Raw genomic sequence first — 21,656 nt, 5'->3', positions numbered from 1 at the left:
TTATGGATCACACGAGATCACACTGCAGAAATACTTTAGAAAAATATCACCCGAAGTGAACTGCTACAACAAAGACGCATAGACACACAAACAGATAGACAGAGAGCGTGCAGTTATCAGAGAATCAGGCAGGGTTTATTATTGAAGTCAAGCAGACATTGTGTTAGAGTAATATGATATGCCTTGGAAGTGGACAGAATAAGAACATACAAAGTGCTTGTATGAAAATCACAAACTCCTATCTTCGTGTGTTTCTTCTAGGTATGCAATGAGGTTAAAGAACTTCACAGGCAAATCTTCTACAGTAGCTGATAAGAAGCTGTCTGTTTTATGGTAGGTGTTGTGTGTGTATATACTGGGACAGTGTTATTCAACTGCAGGCCAACAGCACAGGGGGTTGTAATTGACCTTTATGATCTGTCAAGTGTCAGGCAAAGCCAAGGGGGGCTATACATGTCTGAAGAATAGATTGGAATAATAATCATAAATTAAACGATTCCTTATTTCCATGATAAGCGAAAGCACATTATTCATATTCTATTTCTTTCATTCCAAAATATAGTGTGGTACAGTTACAGTTTCTTTTAGTTTCTTTTCTGTGTATATATTATATATGCCCATGCTTCAACCCTAACGTGTGTGTTTCTGCATGCTTATGGCAACATACCCACAACATGCAAGAACTTTTCAGAAGATCGGGTGTTCTAGTTGTAGTGATATGTTTCAATGAAGTCAGGGCATGCCGCCAGCATGCTCTTCTTGCATCGGCAGCATTGCTTACACCTCCCTCTCCCGCTTCAAACCGTTTGCTGCAGTTTTGCCAGACCACTCAAATGTCACGCTGCACAATCGGATATATCTTGAAGGGAGTTTTAAAACTTAATCCGCTTAAAGAAGATCATTATTCTTGTATTTCATTAAGCTATTAGAGGATAACTAATGGTTTCTCCCAGCAGCTGCCTAAACATATATTCTTTTGTATGCAGCGCCTGTCATATCTCAGTGGCTTATGACAATTGGGTTGTTGGATTCAGGGCATCTGAGGGGCCTTGCAATGAAACAGTGTCACTGTGTTGCAATGTAAATCCATTTTTAATTCATACACAGTACAGACGAAAGCTCTGTGTGTGTGCTAGACTGTCACTTTGATAGCAAAGAACGTACCCAATCAAGAGGGAGTGGCCTGCTAGAATACACAGAGAGGACATTTTTAAATGCACATTGTTTTTGATGAGATACTTGTATCTTTGTATTAATTCTATTAATTTGATTGGGTTATATTTAAGATCCATGATGAAATGAACAGCATTCGTGTAACAGCAGTGCTCCGGACCCAGGGTTCAAATTCCAGCATGCTCTGACCTTGGCCAGTGTTTTAATCCTGGAAAGCAGCATAATCCCCATCATTAGAGCGATAACAGAGCTCAGCAGGGCTCTCCGGTGGGGAGAGCAGGATCTGGCTGTGATTGGATCATGATAAGGCTTTATGATGTAATGTCACATGACATGGGATTGTGACCTCATAGCAAAAGGTATTCAGATACACCAGAGGGATGGCTGTGCTCGAAGCAGGCATGTCACATTCCATTGTGTTCAGGTCACTGTCTCCTTCAATGGTACAGTATAATAGCTCTATCTCTCTCCATAAGCCTATGGATGAAAATATTATCACAGCCCCCCACACTGCAAGCCATTTAAATATAATTAAATACAATTCTAAGTGCAAACGACACTAGCAGGATTGTCTGTAAAACAAGAACAGCGCCGTCTTATTCTCAGTAAATGTGTATCTAACTGGACCGCTGCCCTTTCAGAACCCTAGAAACAGTACCTCAGTGTGCAGTGGTGTTTGTTTCAGTGTTTGGCTCTGCTCTTCAGTAATGCTGTCTTGTTAACATTATATTATTATTATTATTATTATTATTATTATTATTGTTGTTAATTCTTTGTATCTGTCTTATTGCAGTTATCGGTGTTTATCGCTTCTCTACTTGAGAATGTTTAAACTGAAGAAGGATCATGCAATGAAGTACTCGCGCTCCCTCATGGAATATTTCAAGGTATCTTTTTTTAAACGATGGTACTGCAGCTTTTATGATATGTGGGATTTTGTTTATTGCACACTTGCAGTTGAACTGATCATTTATCGACGTTAGTTTGCGAAAAAACCAAAACATATTCAGATTTTTAAAAAGCAATGAAATACTAAAAGACAAAACAGTAAAGTTAGGAGGTTATTGATACAGTAGGCAGTACCAGCATCTCAATGACATAAAAAGATTTTGCCATGTGCGTTCGTAGGTTTTATATAAAACACATCCAAACAGGGATCGCTACTGTGCATGTGACTGTAAACACAGTTCAACTGCAGATAATTTCGAGTAATGAATTGAAGATGGTGTGCAGGATTCTGTTAAGACCAGTTCTTCTCTAAAGTCTCAATAATAAAAAGCCAGGCTGTTTCATGTGTCCGCTGGCTTGTGTGTTACAGAACTCTGTGAAGAGCTCCCAAGCACCGTCGCCCTGGGGAGGCAATGGGAAGTAAGTACGGCTCTTTCTGCAGGCGCCCCTTTTTGTGTTACAGCATGACTGTGATTGAAGCGCTTCACACTGACAGCTGCTCTGCTGTAAAGGTACAGAAATAAAAGGCAGTTTAATCAACCTGCCTCTCAGCCAGTTCAGCTGATTTCAGAGGGCAGTGCAGCAATGCTGCAGGACGTGGTAACAGGGATGCCGTGGAACGGTATCGTCAGAACTAGTAAAAGAACCTTAATAAACTCAATGACAAACCATTAGACTTCTTAGTGGCATTTCTAAATGTGTTATAGATGAACGTTATAGTTAACCCATTAAGTGCCATTGTCCTCATGTTTTGGAGCATTTTAACTGGCAATCTGCCTGTTTTAATTTTCTCTAACTTTGTTGTTATAAAAACTTACTCTAGTTGTGTTAACTGCAAAGATTCATTTGGAACTGAATGGGTTAAATAAATAAGTAGCTTTGCTTACCAAGAGGGGCCCTGAGAACTTTACAGAGTGGAAGGTGTGCTTTTAGTTGTTAGAAGAGCCAGACCTCAGTTACAGAGGGGCTGAGGGATTGATGTAGCCCCCAGACATAAAGAGACCAGCCCTGCTGTTCTAATTGAGTGTAGCAGTCAAAATCAATTAGAATCACACACTCCATTTCAAAGGGTTTGTTTTGCGGTGGCTGTATTATCGGTAAACTGTAGATCTTAATCCCTTTATTGCACTTCCACTACCTGCTGGAAATGTAATCAGCATGACAGTTAGAGGCTGAGGTTTGCTGCTTTTGTCCTCTGGGTTCATGGATCAGGAGATGCTGTTTATTTGGGTTTTTTTATTTATCCAGGGGATTGTTTATTTCAGCAAAGCACCCCTCTATACACACACACACACACACACACACACACACACACACACACACACACAATGAACTGGGCTGTTGACAGGAAACATAATTTAGCTTCACGGGGTGACCGTGTTTCAATTTATTACTGATATACAAGACCCGGAGCTAGATTGTTTGGGTTTTGTGCTAAAAGACTGATGAATATTTCATTGACTGATGGCTGGAGCTGGCTGATAGAAATAAAACTCAGGGCATAATTGTTTGTCAGGAAAGGTTGCAGTGAGCTGCTCAGGCTGCTCTGTGCAGTGCTGGTGATTAGGGGCTAAGCGTGATGAAAGAGCAGTATTGGCTGAACACAACTGTGAATAATACAGTATACTGAAGGATCCTGGAGGCTCGTCCAAATCCAGAGATTGATCCTGGGTATCCTGGAGCTGCTCCATCCCTCTACACAATAGGCATCAGTGATACTTAAATAGAACATTCAGTGCAGCCTTATGCCTACAGCTTAGCACTAATTCCAAATCACTGTCCTTTACAATTACAATTACTCCTACACCCTATCCACACTACCTGCATAATGCACATTCGACATTGAAACCATGTGATTTTTTCATTCACGTGATTCATAATTTGAAACTGGGAATCACACATTATATAGGTAGTGTGGATCCGATACGACTGCTTCTATAAAGCTGGGGAAGTGCCTTCTCTGTACAGGGGATCTCAATTTGGCATACCCTGTATATTTACATGGAGTCATGTTGTAACTACTACTGGTGTACACACTTCTGGTATCATTTCTATTGCTAGGGCTCTATTCCTGTGTGTATGACTTCAGTCCCTGACACTATCACAAGCTTTGAATCTCTATCTGTTTAACGCCTCGGAATGAGCAGATTAGTGTAACGTGAAGGAAAGAAGGAGAGAGAAACGATAAGCCTAGTTCACAAAATAAGGAAGAAGTATTATCTAACACACTGACGCCACCCCTACACATTCCTCATCTCTCACATTCTCTTACAATCAGATGGGAATTAAACTCACATGTAGGGTGCAGTTGCTCTTGAACCGCCATGTGTGTTTCCAACATGAACGTGTTTGCTGGCGTCTCCTGATCCGAGTGCTTTGTACTGATGATGCGTAACATTAAACCACACCTCCTGAAATCCCAGCCAGTGAGTGTGTCTGGCGAGCTCTTCTCACGAGCCCCTCTCCTCCTTCCCTCTCGTAGAAGCACAGACACCCCGTCGCCCACATCTCTGAGCCCCTCTCCGGTCAGCTCTGTGTGCAGCAGCGCGGGCACCTTGGGCTCCTCCTCCTCCTCGGGCAGCATCGCCATCCCCCAGCGCATCCACCACATGGCCGCCAGTCACGTCAACATCACCAACAACATCCTGCGGAGCTACGAGCACTGGGACACCGCCGACAAGCTGTCCCGCGAGAGCCGAGGTAAGCGCTCTGACCTCTCCGCTCCGTGAGGTGCAAGGGAGGCCTTCCCTGTCAGGAATAGTCTCTTAAAAAGTAGATTCACTAACAGTCAACAAAGGGGTGCAATCACCACTGGTAAAACTAAAAGAAACTGTAAGAAACTAAGTAGACAAACTGTTTCAGGAAGTGCCTTCATTTCTACCTTAGAATTATTATTTGAAGTTATGAATGATGTTGGAGTTAACTGGAGTAAAAGGAAAGGAAACCTATTCAAACCACTGCATTAGCCAACCAGTGTGAAGGGTACAAAAAAAAAGGGTCAATAGAGAAATGAGTCTTATAAAACCACTGTCGTCGAGAGGCCTGGTCTTTAAATTAACATCCAGAAAAGGCCCTGGAACAACATAGGAATGCCATTTATTAAGAAAGATTAAATCCACATAATCAGTCCAGTGATGACTGCATGAAATCCAAGCCTTCCAGAGTCAGAAAAATTACTGGAGGTTTAATTATCATCCATTAAATCAGGATGCATTGAAGACACACTAAAAGATTTCATTTTCTCTTTGTTCGGTGTTGGAGATTAAGTAATAGACTCTTAATGTATTTTCCGCAGTAATGAGTGAAAGTATTGATCACAAGAAGCACTAAGACAGGTTTAAAAACTGCAAATCAAATTTCAAGTGTGTTTTCCAGCCACTGACTATCCATTAAATGAAGAGATATGATTACAAATTTGAGACCAGCAGGACTGATGCTGGGGTTGGTGCTGTATGTCACTGTATGTAATTGAAGATGTTTTTTTTGTGTGTGTGTGTCCCTCTCTGCAGAGTTCTTTCAGGAGCTGGACTCAGTGATGGAACCGCTGACCCAACACAGCAGTATGACCAGCCTGGTCCGCTATGTCAGGCAAGGACTGCACTGGCTCCGTATAGAGGCTCACTTATTATAGTGACCGGACTACTGCGCTGTATATTACACATCTTCATCACTACCTCTACCAGCGTACCGACCCTTGCCCGCCCACGCACCCCACCCCATCAGCCACCCACAGCATGGACAGCACATCCAGCAGCATCGCCCGCACAGGGGGCTCTGTCTGAAGGTCCTCTTGGTACCTTTTTGTTTTGTTTCTGCCTCACTGCTTTGGGGTTTTGAGGTCCCTCCTGCTTCTACTGAGTGTTGCATTCTAAGTGTATACAGCCCCCCCCAACCCCCATTTAGAGACAGAAGCACTGCAACTGCAGCTCGAGGCTGAAAAAAAAAGGAGAATAGAAAAGCACTTAAAAAAAACAGAATCATATAGTTGCGCTCCCAGCTTGTATTTGCAATAGGTTTGAATGGTACCTCTCAGTTTCACTTCCCAAACTTACCCCTCCCTTCTATATCACAATACAAGCACAGATTTGGCAGCTTGTACATATTCACATTGTAATGAGTTGTTGAAAGTAACGTCTGATCATGTGGTTGCGGCAGGATGGGAGGTGGTGAAAGTTAGTCTTAATATTTGACAACAGGTACTCCTGACGTGTGTTCACCTTATTGAATGGGTAGCACTTTGCATTAAGGGTGACTACCGGGGCAATAGCATGTGTGGTTACATAGTAATTACACTGTTAAATACTCAACTACATGTGCAAATACAGTGCAATTACAAAACACGCTGGTAATGGCAAACATTTTCCATTTAGTGATCAAACATGTTACTGCATTGTACCTACACAGCAGTATGTGTAATGGCTGTGTTATTACAGCGCAGTTAGATACACTTCATGTAAAGTGTTACCATTGAATCATTCTTTTTTAATTGTAAAATAGCCAACAAAAGATATTGCTAGCTGTGAAATCCCTAGGACCCTTTTTGTATTACATTTTATAGAACATTTGTATTTGCATTCAATGCGTTGCTTCCAATTTTTCTCAACCCTGTTTTGGTGGCATTCATTCCACTGTTTAAAGTGTTTGAACTTTCATACAATCTAACCAGGAAAGGGGCAACAAACACAAGCTTCCAGATCTGTCAAATGCAATCTTACAATAATACAGGAGCTACTTTGTGCACAAGGTGAACGCACACACACACACACACGTATAGTGTAAACGAGATCTATGTATGAGTATGTGTTTCAACATGTTCATAAAAAAAATAATAATAATATAGCACTTAGACAAAATTCCAAACAAACTTTGTTTTACAAAACTTCATGAAGGCATTGGCTGAAGACAACATCTACTTATAGTATCATGTATTTATTTAAGAGGTTTCCAGATAGCACTTTTAACACTGTGGTGTACAGACACTGCAATGTACTGAAGTGTAGTTATGTAAGTCAACGTTAAAGACCCAATCATTGCAATGTACTGAAGCATCGTTAATGAATCAATCATAACATCTCTAATCACAGTGGAAAGGAGTCTTTAAACCACTTAAATTAGTAAAATGTGAACCTTCATGAATTTCTATATTCTAAAGAGACTGAAAAACCCTGTAGCGATGTTTTGATTTTCATAACCTTGGGCCCTTTCTAAATGATTTAAACAAGCCCAGCATTTAAATGCACCTCTCTTCAGACTGATTGAATAGACCCACAATAATGCCTGTTCAGATCAGTTGAATAGAGCCACAATAATACCTGTTCAGATGGGTTGAATAGACCCACGATAATGTACCTGCCTGTACTCCACGAGACAGTTACAGCAGCTGGGCTCTGTCCTCCTCTCTACAGGATCGCTGGCCGTTTCTGAAGACACTCTGAATCTGTAACTAGAATCTCGATACAGATCACGCAGCTCATGAAATCAGTTCTCGTGTTTCCTTGTAACAAGGTGGAAACCTTTGGGAAATCTGATAAGAGAACCACATTAAGATTATTTAAAGAGATGGACCAGTGTCAAGGTGGTTTACAAGTGCATAATTCCCAGTACATAAGTATCTGCATTCACCAGTGTGGTCCAGAGCTCACTGCTGATGCCCTATCTTAATCTGAGAAGGCAAAAGCACCATTACTGAATGTTAATAGTAGATGCAGCAAGGGTGCTTGCCAGCTGTCGTTTTTTAACTGAGTCAATGAGGAATTAAAAAAAACTATTTTAAAATGTTATCTATGCAACTTAGGGTGGTAAACTGGGAACCGTGATTTCAAATGTCTAAGCAAACCAATGCTAACGTATGATACAAATAATCTGTAATTAATTACTGTTCAGTAACACAAACATATGACTACTTGAATTGGTACAAAATACACGTATCAAAGGCACATTCGGTTAGGAAGTCATTCTGCAAAAAAAAAACTACAACAGCTATTGAATTAAACTAAATGACAGCACTTCTGAAAGCAGAACTGAGTAATTTAAAAACATAAGGAATCATTATAACTTATGCAAGGCTTGGTAAATGATAGTCATGCGTTGGATACAGATAAATGATACTCGTGCATTGGATACAGATGGGGTTGTGTGCTTGTTTATCGTCACCCTTCGGAAGGAAAGCAAGCAGCTGGCTTGGAAGTGTGTCCAGGGAGCATCGCAGCAGGCAGCACTCTACCTACAGCAAGAACGCCAAAACATGTGCAAGGAAATACATCGTGATAACAGAGTCTGCTTTAAATGCGTCAACATGGAACCAAAAAATTGAGGGTTTTGCTTGATTGATATTTGAATTGCTCAAGGAAAAAAAAAAAACACACTGAAATATGTTTTCTGTTGTTTCTAACATATATAATTCCAACTTCCTGTTCTGAAAACCAATATATCAAAGCGAGTCCTGTTTTTTTTTTGTTTTTTTTTGCCTTACTGGCATGGCTAGAAATTGGACTGGAATTTACTCACGTTTGCAAATTACCGGCATCTTCTCCAACCCCAATGTTGCCAGTTGTCGACAGTTTTTAGGGAGCCGTTTGTATATTTTAAGTGGCTTTTCACGCAGCTGTTCACACGCGTGCCAAAGATGACCCGTTCTGTCAGGAAAATCTGTGCTCCTTTGGCAGGCAGTCAGCTGCAAATAACATTAGCAGCTTTACTTCCAGCACAAAAACAAGTAGATTTAATGTTGCCAGGGAAGGGGCTGGAAGAAATGGCATGGGATTAGTGCCTTCCTTCTGCCTGTGTAACTAAAAGGTGGGTCAGAGCTAGAGGCTTGGTCTTGTCCTGTGAAAATAGGTCCTGTATTCCAGCAAACGACACATACTAGGAACAGTGAACAGGGGACCTTCTGGGACCAGTGAAACACAAACAGCTTTTAGAAGAGGAACCTTTTCATGACCTGACCTGCTACTTGTACAGACAAGTGCCCCTCCTTGTGTCCACGTGAACAGTCTTCCCGTTGAGTTCCACAATGAAACAGCCTCACAGTAAGAAGGAAAGGCATTATAAGCCTGCCAGGCAGATGCAGAGCAGCACATCGGCAAGCTTGTTTATGCTGTAGTGGAATCAGAATCCTGATTGTTCTACATGTGTGCGGAATTCTATATGCAATCCAATCCTGGTCTAACCACTACCTGCATGCATTCAAATAGCCCTTTAATAATAAGCATTCATACCAAATGCTTGCAAAAGAAGGTCTATTCTTGAGAAATAAGAGAGCTTATGCACTTGTTGCCACATAACACAGGAACATTCTCTCAATGGCTACAAACAAGAAATTGATTGAAGTAAAACATTCTTTGTTTGCTTAAGGTTTAAAACACAGGGTACTGACACAGTGCCCTTGATTTAAAGATAAACGTTATTAGAGATGTTATTAGTAAGCAAAAGAAAAACAATAAACTGCTCGTTAATATGAATCATTTTAAATTTGAAAGCGCTAATGCAATCTTTTTTTAATCATGTTTATTTGGTTATTATTATTATTATTATTATTATTATGAGAGCCGATGTACATGATTTTATTCCACAATTATACATGAGGGTTAGCAACCCCTGTTTATATCATGGTCGTGTATTTGCATCTTTTTAAACTTTTTTTTTTTTGTTTGCAAACGAGGTACTGAAAGATGTACTCTTCAGAACTGCACAAGGGAGCAGAGATTAGGCCTGTCACAAGCTCCTTGACTGACTTGTCTTTTCTGAGCATTTCCTCTTCTCTCTTGCCCTTCAGATTACTAAAAGCGTATCACAAAAACTGATCTCGGATTTAATGGTTCCAGCTGGAAACATTCTGTTAGCTCTGCAAATTAAATGTCGCAATAGCGTTTCATTAACGTATAATAACATCAAATGTTGGTCAATTAAAGGTCTAATAATTCAGTGCTAATTAGTATTTAATATGTAGCATGACAGTCTACAGAGACGTATGTGGTATTAATGGATGTGTACTGACAATGGATCTTTAAAACAACCAAACAATTGCGTCCTATTAAGTGTTAACGAGCTATGGAATGCTTTGTCAGTTAATCAAGATGCAGTGCTAGAAACGCCAGTCCCCTTTACAGAGCATGCTGCACACGCAGAACCAGCTACTTCGTCTCACGAATTCCTTCTGCTCAATCTTTAACCACAACTTTCTGCTACGTGCAACAAAGCAACATTCCCCCAAATGTCCTCCATTAGATCAAACGACCTGAAGCATCTGTTTATATTATGCTGCCTGTGTTGCAGTCGATTCTAATGGCCTTTTATTTTTTTTTAACATGTGTGTAGCAGTGCTAAGAGGTTATGTAAAGGAGTGTAATACAACATATCTGGGATCCCTGGAAGCTGCCAATAAATAATTCAATTAGAAATCCACTGTCTTTTAAAAGAGGGGATCTTATATGGTCAATCATTGACCCCTTACTTCCATGTTCAGGTATCTTATCTGTTTCAGTGTCTTGCCTACAAATGCAGTTCTTTTGCTGCAGTTAGGGAGCGTCTCAATTTTGTATGCATAATTTCTATGTAAAAAAATAAAATAATAATAATAATAATAATAATAATAATGAAAGAAAAAAGTAAAGTGTATAGATAAATTGGAAACTGAAATTTTCATTAATATGGGGAAGGAAAAACAAAAGTATTTACACAACAACATTGTCTTCATTTGACCAACCAGTAGATGCTGTATTATTATAATAATATGAAGTCATTGAATGTTTCTAAAAATGAAGGGACGTGAGAGTGTGTGTGTGTGTGTGTGTGTGTGTGTGTGTGTGTATTTTATATATATATATACACATATAAAAAATCAAATGAAATACAGTGTTGAAAAGCACTTTGATGAGCTTCTTGCTCCATAGTATTAAGAAAGAAAAACTGTTAAATAAAACATAAACTGTTACCAGGAAAAAGGTACCCTTAACATAAGGGTGTGTGGGGAATGGTGGAGGAGAGTCTAGTATAACCCATTGAGGTCCACACTTTACTTGCAAAAGCACAGCAGACCTTAATGAGTTAACTTCAAGCAGCATGAAACGCAGTGCACTGTGTGAGCGTGTCAATCAGACCCTTGCTATTAGCAGAGAGGAAAACAGCTGAAGCAGCAGGGTAAGTGCAATGCAATCCTATGCAGGTGCTAACCAGCATGCATCAGCAGGGCCCCACATACACTACTACCTATTCCCCAGAAAGTTCTGCAGGGGCTCACATGAAGGGAGGTTTAGTTCTGCAGGGACTCATGAAGGGAGGTTTAGTTCTGCAGGAGCTCATGAAGGGAGGTTTAGTTCTGCAGGAGCTCATGAAGGGAGGTTTAGTTCTGCAGGAGCTCATGAAGGGAGGTTTAGCTCTGCAGGGGCTCATGAAGGGAGGTTTAGTTCTGCAGGGGCTCATGAAGGGAGGTTTAGTTCTGCAGGAGCTCATGAAGGGAGGTTTAGTTCTGCAGGGGCTCATGAAGGGAGGTTTAGTTCTGCAGGGGCTCATGAAGTGAGGTTTAGCTCTGCAGGGGCTCATGAAGGGAGGTTTAGTTCTGCAGGGGCTCATGAAGGGAGGTTTAGTTCTGCAGGGGCTCATGAAGGGAGGTTTAGTTGCCAGTGGAAAGGACCGTGTTGTAAACATGTATTGCAATGACACAAGCATGCTATCTTTGTAAAGTTTTTAGCTAGTTTGTTTTTGTACAGAGCAGGGTAACTGTTGGAGCTATTGATTACACATTGTATAGTTGTAAGGGTTGATTTTTATTGCTTTATGTATAAAAAGGAGTATTCTGCCTGTTAGCTTTGTATTTCCAATGTGTTGCACAAGTTTTGCAGATCTGTTTTGGTTTACCTGTTCTTTTGTTTTTGTTTTATTTTTATTTTATTTTATTTTTTGCTTATTGTATGTTTTATTTTATTAAAAAAAGTAATATGTAAATGTACAAAACTTTAAAATGGCAGTTCTGTTTTTAAATGTTTAATGCCTCTGTAAAAACAAAAGAATACTGTATGAAACCGTAGGATTCATTCAGGGTTGCCAACCTTGCAATTTTGTTTTTACTGACAAACAGACTTACATTGGCCTTTTTTACAGACATCATTTTAAAAAAAAACTGAAAATAGGCTTTTTTTTATGTGTTTACATTTCTTTAGGTCTTATTTACCTCTTATGGTCATGGATCACTTGCTTCATTGTTCTGAAGCTGGTGCTGTTTTTAACAGCAGTCTTACTTCCACAGAACAACCTGCTTTTTAATTTATTTGATAGGAAATGATTTGAAAATAAAAGAAGGAATCAGCAGGATTTGAACCCATTCTCACAATGAGGACCAGTACAGCATGCTGGTGAATTAGCCCACTGTGCCATCTCATTTTCATGGAATTATTTGAAAATGAAAAGGAATAACCTGGATATGGTAGCATGCTAGTGAATCATCACTAGGCTCTATGCGAGCGTCTAGTATTTCGTATATTATTATTTTTACGCTTATGACCAGTGACACCTTGTCCCATTTTGTAAAAAGGAAAGCACATACTACTAACACTGGGTTTGAACCCACTAACCAGAGATTCAAAGTCTCCTGCTCTACCAACAGAGCTAACCAGCCTGCTAGCTCACCTGCTGCGTGAAACTCATTATTACATTGTGTGATGTGGACCTGGGGGATATGATGTGATTCCAAACACTGTTTCATTTGTGACTTAAATCATATTCAAATCCAAACCTTATAGGTCTACAAAGATAATAGTTTCAACACACAAGACAAGGCCTGAACAGCAACTCTGTGTTAATTTATCAATTTCTTTCTTCTTTTACTTAGCAGAGAACACCAGTACTGTGCCTTCACAGTGTATGGGCTGTCATGGCATTTCTTTTGGCATCATGGCAACCAGAGTTGGGCAGTGTCCTGTGGTAGGGGCATCTTTTTTGGACAAAAATTGGTTTCCCCGCAAAAAAACTGCATCCTTCCAATGCAGTGATTTTTAGTAGGAAGCCCCTGCCTGAGGACGGCACCCTTATCGAGAGGCAGATAATGAATACAGTGGAAGATACAAGACACAAGAACGCATCAAGAAAAACAATACAAGACAGAAAACAATCAAGACAGCAAAGCTAATTAGAAAGAAATTAATGAAGTAACTGTGACAGGAAACAACAAAGAAAGTAACTTGGACCAAACTTAAGTAACTTCAACACTACGTTAGACAGTAAGTTAGAAAGAAATTAAGTTAGTTAACAGTAAGAAAGGCAGTCACAGAGGTGGTCAGGAAATCCACAGAATTACTAGTCTGAACACTTACATGTATGCATAATTTTGCCTCAAACATACATTTCTGATATTACCAGCATTAAACATTTTCATTTAAAATTAGTCTTAGGTAGCCGGTGCCCATAAAATGGCATCCTGACTCGAAGTAACAGTGAATTATTTATTCATTACGTGAGAACCCTGCATGCATTCACCCTCATTATTAATGTATTAGCTTTTCAGCACATGTGTGTGCACTTGGCTTTCTCAAAGCAGACGGTTCCTTTCCAGTAGAACATGAGACCCACTTGCTAAATAAGTTGTGAAATGAGGTGTCAGAAGCCCTTTTATTTACTGATTCGGAGCATTTCATTTATTCCTGGCATCGGCCCAGCTTCCCTGACAGTTAGGATTTATTGATTTAATTGCCTAGGGTAACCATGCAATAAAATCATCTCAGAGATAAATCTTCACGGCACTGTGCGATGGCGAGGTAATTTTTCAAGTGCTACGGCTATATTGCCCCAGGTTACAGGTGCACACTGGCCTTGAGTCTCATTAGTAGCCCCCGTCTTGGAGAATTACAGTGGCGGCCGATGTTGTTAAATTATCCTAAAAGCAAAATAGAGAAATGTAGACCGAGAGACGTGTTCCTCTCTGTGGGGAACGCTTGGTATTTGGTTGATTGGTGCAGCCTTCGCCCATGGGAAATCAAATCCCCTGTTTAATTAGAGTGGGTGGAGAAGCCGTTTGCCCGGGTACAGCGGGCAGAATCATTGCATTTCCAGCTGGAAACCTGACCTGACGCTCAGCCAAGGCCAGTGCAGTGCTACCTTATCCTCACTACCTAAACAATGCACCATCAACACGTGTCTAAACACATGATAGTAATGACGTGGGGATCTGTTACTCTGCTACACTGCATGTGGGAGTGCGTTGATCATTCTACAAGACCTGCAAACACATCCTGGTGCATCAGGTACATCTGCCACGACAGACTCTTAATGACTACTGTTATAGTTTTTAGCAGAGTGCCTGACCTGTATAAAGCAGTGCATCAAATTAATGAATCCAAGCTGTCAGACCAATGTGGTTAATGCGACTGTTTGCATGATTGGCGGCAATGCCTGCTCTGCAGAGTATTAGTGCTTTGATTAAATACTTGGGTCACCCCCACGCACTCCTATTCCCTGCTGCTGAACATACAGGTAGGTTTGACCCAAGGGGATTCCTTTGTCTTGTGATCCTTTCCAGTGCCACTGCACAGTGGAACAATGCTTTCCCCCTTCCTGTCATCGCAGTGCAGTGGTGGCATGCTGCCTTTCTATTTGGACTTATCTCAGTGTTTCTGGAAGAGAAAGCCTTTGTAGCAGAGTGCCAGGGCTCGTATGAATGGATTAATCCTCTGACGACAGCCTGCACTTACGCGACCAAATCTGAAGAGGTTATCAGCAGAGAAAGAAGAAACACAGATCAGCAATGAAACGTATTTGAATGTGCAAACACTGGTTAAAGTATTCACTTTGACAATTCTTCTACAAGGAAAAGCTTAGGACTGGATTTGATTCCTTGCCAGGATAAACCATTGCTAGATTATTATTTGTATTTATTTATTTATTTTAGAGCATTTTATAGCATTGGGAAATCACCCTAGTTTGCATCAAACAGCCATGCATATTCTTCCCTGAATTATCCCTAAAAATAAGCAGCGTTTGCAATCCAGACTAAATGAACCTCTTAGCATCTGTTAAATTGTCTATTTTAGCAGATCAAACTGACTTTCAGTTCTGTAGAGTACTAGCCCATTCATCAGCACAGTGGAAACATCCAGGATTCAGAAAATGGATTGTAACTGTAAGGGTATTCCTTTAAAATGCAGCCTTATTCATTACAAATCTAGGTACACTGCACACTGCAGCTCTCGCAGAGAAGCACACACACACACACACCACAAAGGCTGCACATGAACATGAACCCTAATTGCAGCACATCAGCATGTAGCAGAGGCCTGCTTCTAATTACCGCTCTCCTCCATTGTCTTTTAAATTGAAATGTTGCAAAGTCATTTGGCTTCTGTTCTTGTTCAGCTATCAGTCAGTCTCAGATCCCGCTGAAGGCACTGCAGAATGACAGCTTTTAGGAATCATTGTTAATGCGGATGGTGATGCATGGCTTTTTGAAAAGGCATTATCACGCCTTTGGCACAAACAACATTTCATTTAGTGAAATCCAAGCAACTGTTAAAAGGTGGTTATTACTTAACCTTGCCTAGCCAGTTTTTTTTTATGGGGATGTAAATGTCTCCTTTCCAGCAATACATCAAAGCTGAAGAATATCTATCAACAAGAGACAGGGCGGTTCCACAGCCCAGGCTCAGAACGAGCAGAGACTGCAGTCTGAACAGCTTCAGTCACTGTGTATATATAATTACCAAGTTAATTTCCTCTCTATGTATCTATTTTAGAATGCATAGATGTTTATTTCAAAGTTTTGGCAGGATAACTTCTTAAACCCCATAGAGTTCGCACAAGCTGGTTTAAGACTTCTAAAAAATGAAATTCTTCTTTCGACTGGGCTACATTTGTAATTTTAGTTTTGTAAGCCATTCCACGGCATCCTGGGTGGCTGCGTGGAGTCCACTTGTTCCTTCAGAATCCGTGTGCATCAGTGATGTGCCTGATGGTTTGCATCTCAACGCATTCACAGCTTGCTGAGTCCTTGATCTTCCATTTGTGGAAGAAATATCCACACCTCCCATGCGTTGTTCGGATGCAGTTGAGAAATTGTGCCCGTGCAATAAGGAAAGACCTACATTCCACTAGAAATCCAACAGAGGAATCCTCCATATTCAATGCATGTTAGTTTTATGAACAATCACTACTGTAAACATGCATCATTTGATTCATATTTTCTTTGCAGGATATCAAACTTGTGTGCAAACACAGAAAGGTGATAGACTGCAGATTAACAGGCAGGGCATCTGTGTGAAAGGCCAGCCTGGTCGATAATGGGGAAAATGGATTATAGCTGAATGATGCACTTAGAAAGCTGGCAGCTCATTAAAGGCAACCTGAGTGAACTGACAATGCCGGTTCAGAGAAGTGCCGAACCTGATTGGAAATGGGCAGCGGTACTTCACCAGGTGTAACTGAGCAAAACAACAAACAGAAAAGGCCATTTAACAGAGTCTCGGCAGCTCCAAGACAGCTATTAATCTCTATAGCTTTAAAAAGTGCCAAAATGAACCCCGGACACAAACACAAACACATTAGAAATGTTTTCTGTTTCAAATGAAGACTGCCTGCAAAGCCTCTTAGATTACTGGGACACGAATATCAAACATGTGGAATTGGAATCCAGCACGGATTGCAAGGTTCTGAAAATGTATCAATTGGATCATTATAACAGAGCTGTGCCAATGGTGCAAAGGCCAATGAGGGTTAAGAGGAAAGCGGTTTCACTCAGTGAGTAAGATATACAGAAGTACTAACGTTTCTACGAGTCTTCTTCAAGGACCTCTTAATCAGATTAACCTTGTTCTCCTAAAGACGATGTAATGATCCTCATTCCAACTGCAAACAAGTACCAGGCTTGCCATGTGCTCCTTGGCAAGCACGCGGCACCAATAATACAGCAATAACAGGGTAGACACATACCAGGACAGCTCAAATATGGACAGTAAAAGAAAGTTAGAAGATGCTGTGTTTGCAGCTTGTTCTGTTACAAAGGCTTTGGGGCTCCAGTGTCCGGAGGGCCAGCTACTGCCCTGGAGATATGGGTACGTGTCTCATGGGGGGAGAGGGGATATTTTAACAAGATTGGGGTAACACTAAACTGAATTAAAATCCTATACTCCACAATCAAGCCACTAATAGGCTTCACGGGCTGACATTGGAGTCCGGGTGAGACAGGAAGCTGCAAAGACTTAAGAAGTGCAAACTTCATTTAATTAATTATAGTGGGCTCTAAAAAAAACAAGCCTTAAAAATACATCCAAATTTAGTAAAATAATATCCCCACTATTCATACTCTACATTACACACACAGCCCAAGCTTTTTAATCACGCAAAAGGAGTTTATCTGAAAATTAAGGATTATTAATTTTTTTTTGTTCTCCCTAAATGGCAGTTCTAGCAAATATCCCTCATTTCTGCTTCAGATTTGCTATTGCAAACATTGCAGCTGGAATGTTAGTTTTTCAATGCAGCCTAATCTGCACATTTAATGAGTCCTATTCACATAATGCATATTATACTCAACAGTATTGACTGAAATGCATTTAGCACCTAATTGAATGATCCTTGATTAAACTCATTTACTGGGAAGGAGGATAGCAGATTACATTTTCACTGACTTGTAATGTGTTTCTTGTCATTCCCCATGACTAGAAAAAAAACTAAAAACTACAAAAGTGTTACGAGATGAAAAGCTTATGATTTAATGACTTGAAATCTTTATTTTTTTTATATACAATAATGAACTCAAATTAATTGCATTTCCCTCTCTTCACATAACAAGCCATGCTGGGTACCTGCATTTGAAATACCTCCAGCTGCTTTACTTCAGATGATTGAAGCAACACTTTTACTTATTAATATGACTGACTGCAGTAAGATAACAAGGTCTGATTAGGATGATTTACTTGTATGGAACAATCTGACATCTGCCAAGTGGTTTAAGACTCAAAAACACCATGTACTGGCTTGTTCATAAAGAACAATCAACGTCCATGAGCATGTTTAGCAGCAGTGCCGTATGTACAGTGCCTTGCGAAAGTATTCGGCCCCCTTGAACTTTGCGACCTTTTGCCACATTTCAGGCTTCAAACATAAAGATATGAAACTGTAATTTTTTGTGAAGAATCAACAACAAGTGGGACACAATCATGAAGTGGAATGAAATTTATTGGATATTTCAAACTTTTTTAACAAATAAAAAACTGAAAAATTGGGCGTGCAAAATTATTCAGCCCCCTTAAGTTAATACTTTGTAGCGCCACCTTTTGCTGCGATTACAGCTGTAAGTCACTTGGGGTATGTCTCTATCAGTTTTGCACATCGAGAGACTGAAATTTTTGCCCATTCCTCCTTGCAAAACAGCTCGAGCTCAGTGAGGTTGGATGGAGAGCATTTGTGAACAGCAGTTTTCAGTTCTTTCCACAGATTCTCGATTGGATTCAGGTCTGGACTTTGACTTGGCCATTCTAACACCTGGATATGTTTATTTGTGAACCATTCCATTGTAGATTTTGCTTTATGTTTTGGATCATTGTCTTGTTGGAAGACAAATCTCCGTCCCAGTCTCAGGTCTTTTGCAGACTCCATCAGGTTTTCTTCCAGAATGGTCCTGTATTTGGCTCCATCCATCTTCCCATCAATTTTAACCATCTTCCCTGTCCCTGCTGAAGAAAAGCAGGCCCAAACCATGATGCTGCCACCACCATGTTTGACAGTGGGGATGGTGTGTTCAGGGTGATGAGCTGTGTTGCTTTTACGCCAAACATAACGTTTTGCATTGTTGCCAAAAAGTTCTATTTTGGTTTCATCTGACCAGAGCACCTTCTTCCACATGTTTGGTGTGTCTCCCAGGTGGCTTGTGGCAAACTGTAAACGACACTTTTTATGGATATCTTTAAGAAATGTCTTTCTTCTTGCCACTCTTCCATAAAGGCCAGATTTGTGCAGTATACGACTGATTGTTGTCCTATGGACAGAGTCTCCCACCTCAGCTGTAGATCTCTGCAGTTCATCCAGAGTGACCATGGGCCTCTTGGCTGCATCTCTGATCAGTCTTCTCCTTGTATGAGCTGAAAGTTTAGAGGGACGGCCAGGTCTTGGTAGATTTGCAGTGGTCTGATACTCCTTCCATTTCAATATTATCGCTTGCACAGTGCTCCTTGGGATGTTTAAAGCTTGGGAAATCTTTTTGTATCCAAATCCGGCTTTAAACTTCTCCACAACAGTATCTCGGACCTGCCTGGTGTGTTCCTTGTTCTTCATGATGCTCTCTGCGCTTTAAACGGACCTCTGAGACTATCACAGTGCAGGTGCATTTATACGGAGACTTGATTACACACAGGTGGATTCTGTTTATCATCATTAGTCATTTAGGTCAACATTGGATCATTCAGAGATCCTCACTGAACTTCTGGAGAGAGTTTGCTGCACTGAAAGTAAAGGGGCTGAATAATTTTGCACGCCCAATTTTTCAGTTTTTTATTTGTTAAAAAAGTTTGAAATATCCAATAAATTTCGTTCCACTTCATGATTGTGTCCCACTTGTTGTTGATTCTTCACAAAAAATTACAGTTTCATATCTTTATGTTTGAAGCCTGAAATGTGGCAAAAGGTCGCAAAGTTCAAGGGGGCCGAATACTTTCGCAAGGCACTGTATGTATGTATGTATGCATGCATGCATGCATGCATGTATGTATGTGCATCTGTGTGTAAGACCTCAATTTAATGTAGACATCAATCCATCTAGGAAACAGTGTTTGATCTCTGAAGTCTTTGCACCCTACAGTTTGAACAGATTAAAAAGCGTAAGCCGCTTGCACAAGGTCAGCATGAGCTGTGGCCACCAAGGATTCACGCTTTTATAAAATGCATGTAAAGTATACACAAGCATAGACTAAAACATATGTTTCCTGTAGACTGCAGAGGCAGCATTGCATGAAAAGAAGCAGCGTGTGTCTGGCAAAGGAAAAGTGTGCTTTTACCACGTTTATACTGCACAGGCCTCTGTTCCAAACATCACTGTTTGACATTTGCCAGGAAACACTTGCCCAGTCAATTTAGGAAAATGTCTCTTCAGTGGAAAATGTAGAACAAATAAAATCGTAACCTCTTGTATAAAAACACAAAGACGTTCTGAGAGCAATTAGCGAGATTATACAACACAATGGATCGCTTGCTGACTCTACACCCTTTTAACAACTTCAGACTGGGAAAGAGGCATCTTACTGTATTACTGGCAGAGGTTATGAAAACCAGTCTGATATCTGAAAATAACCCAGGCTAAATGCACCAACCTGATGCTAGCTTAATTAACAAAAGATAAAAGGTAATACAACATTTCATAAAAACAGTCATTTGTTTTCATTAACCAGCACGTGGCGAAGTTGTGCAGGTTGCAACCAAAAATGAAGGTGTTTGGTGAGAATAAAGAACTGACAGCCAATGAAAATGTTGGAAGTTTCTCCATATCATATGGGAGTAACCAGGAAACACAATGCTGCCAGGCATCTACAAATTACAAACAAAGCAAAGTTAATAAGGGACTATCCACAAATTACAAACCGAGCAAAGTTAATAAGGGACTATCTACAAATTACCAACACAAATGCAAGATAATAAAAAGTGGAATAAGTGGGTAATATTCTTTGGTGGCCTCTGCTGAAAGCATTACTGATATCCAGTCCAGTACACAAACACATATGCATGGCCTTGGTCGATGTGGCAGCCTGTGACGGTGTCAGGCTTTAGTGCCAATGTATTTATTTTACTACCAGACCGCATTGTTGGCATAGGAATAGAGCTAGCAAGCTACAGACACAGACCCAAACAAAGAGTGTACAGGGAACTATTCGTTTTCATTTGTTCTCCCCTAATGGGACTCAGTTTCGATAACCTCTTTCTGATTAAAGAGATAGGGGACTGTTTAGTCTGGGACCTGTGTACAGCAAAAAGCAGGGGCATGTTTCATTGTCCAGCGCTGATAGTCTATTTGTCAGGATAGATCAATAAAGAAAGGCCATGCCACTTTAGGATGTGGTTCTCGTCTCGCCTTTATTACACTCTGTTCCTGACAAAGAACAGCTTTCTCCCCCCAGAAATGATGCCAAGTTTATTTAACAATATGTGTTGTGCTTCCCAAGGTTATAATAAGAATGTATTTTCTCTTCCCCTTCGCAGATTGGAAGGAGGGCAGTGATGTATGAGCCTTTGTGTTTTATTATTCACCAAACTGTTCCAGATGTGAACCCATCATTTATCTGCTGACAGGCAAACCTGCAGCAGGACCTCCCTCCTGACCTCTGTGAAACTCCTGCTTTCACATTCTTAAAACACACGCACACAGGTACGCATATACACACACACACACACACAGGTACGCACACGCACACACACACACACACAGGTACACATACGCATGCACACACACACACACAGGTACGCATACGCACTCACACACAGGTACACATACACACACAGGTAAGCATACGCACGCACACACACACACATACACACGCACACACACACAGGTACACATACGCACACAC

General features: G+C 40.6%; 1 protein-coding gene across 5 annotated transcripts in view; it reads left to right on the top strand.

The window, feature by feature from the left end:
• LOC117430676 (AF4/FMR2 family member 2-like) overlaps window positions 1–12,397 on the top strand; it is a 140,560-nt gene extending 128,163 nt beyond the window's left edge. For all 5 annotated transcript variants that reach the window (XM_059000769.1, XM_059000768.1, XM_059000767.1 and 2 more), the window contains 5 exons: window positions 262–333; window positions 1,967–2,060; window positions 2,492–2,541; window positions 4,604–4,821; window positions 5,631–12,397. In XM_059000769.1, the coding sequence (XP_058856752.1) occupies window positions 262–333; window positions 1,967–2,060; window positions 2,492–2,541; window positions 4,604–4,821; window positions 5,631–5,752 (556 nt within the window). In that variant the 3' untranslated portion in view covers window positions 5,753–12,397. The remainder of the gene's footprint in view (window positions 1–261; window positions 334–1,966; window positions 2,061–2,491; window positions 2,542–4,603; window positions 4,822–5,630) is intronic.
• Window positions 12,398–21,656: the final 9,259 nt, after the last annotated feature.

The sequence above is a fragment of the Acipenser ruthenus genome, chromosome 26 (assembly GCF_902713425.1).
Source record: "Acipenser ruthenus chromosome 26, fAciRut3.2 maternal haplotype, whole genome shotgun sequence".
Lineage (NCBI taxonomy): Eukaryota > Metazoa > Chordata > Actinopteri > Acipenseriformes > Acipenseridae > Acipenser > Acipenser ruthenus.
Note: the sequence above shows the minus strand (reverse complement) of the source record. Positions and strands in the feature narration are given on the sequence as shown.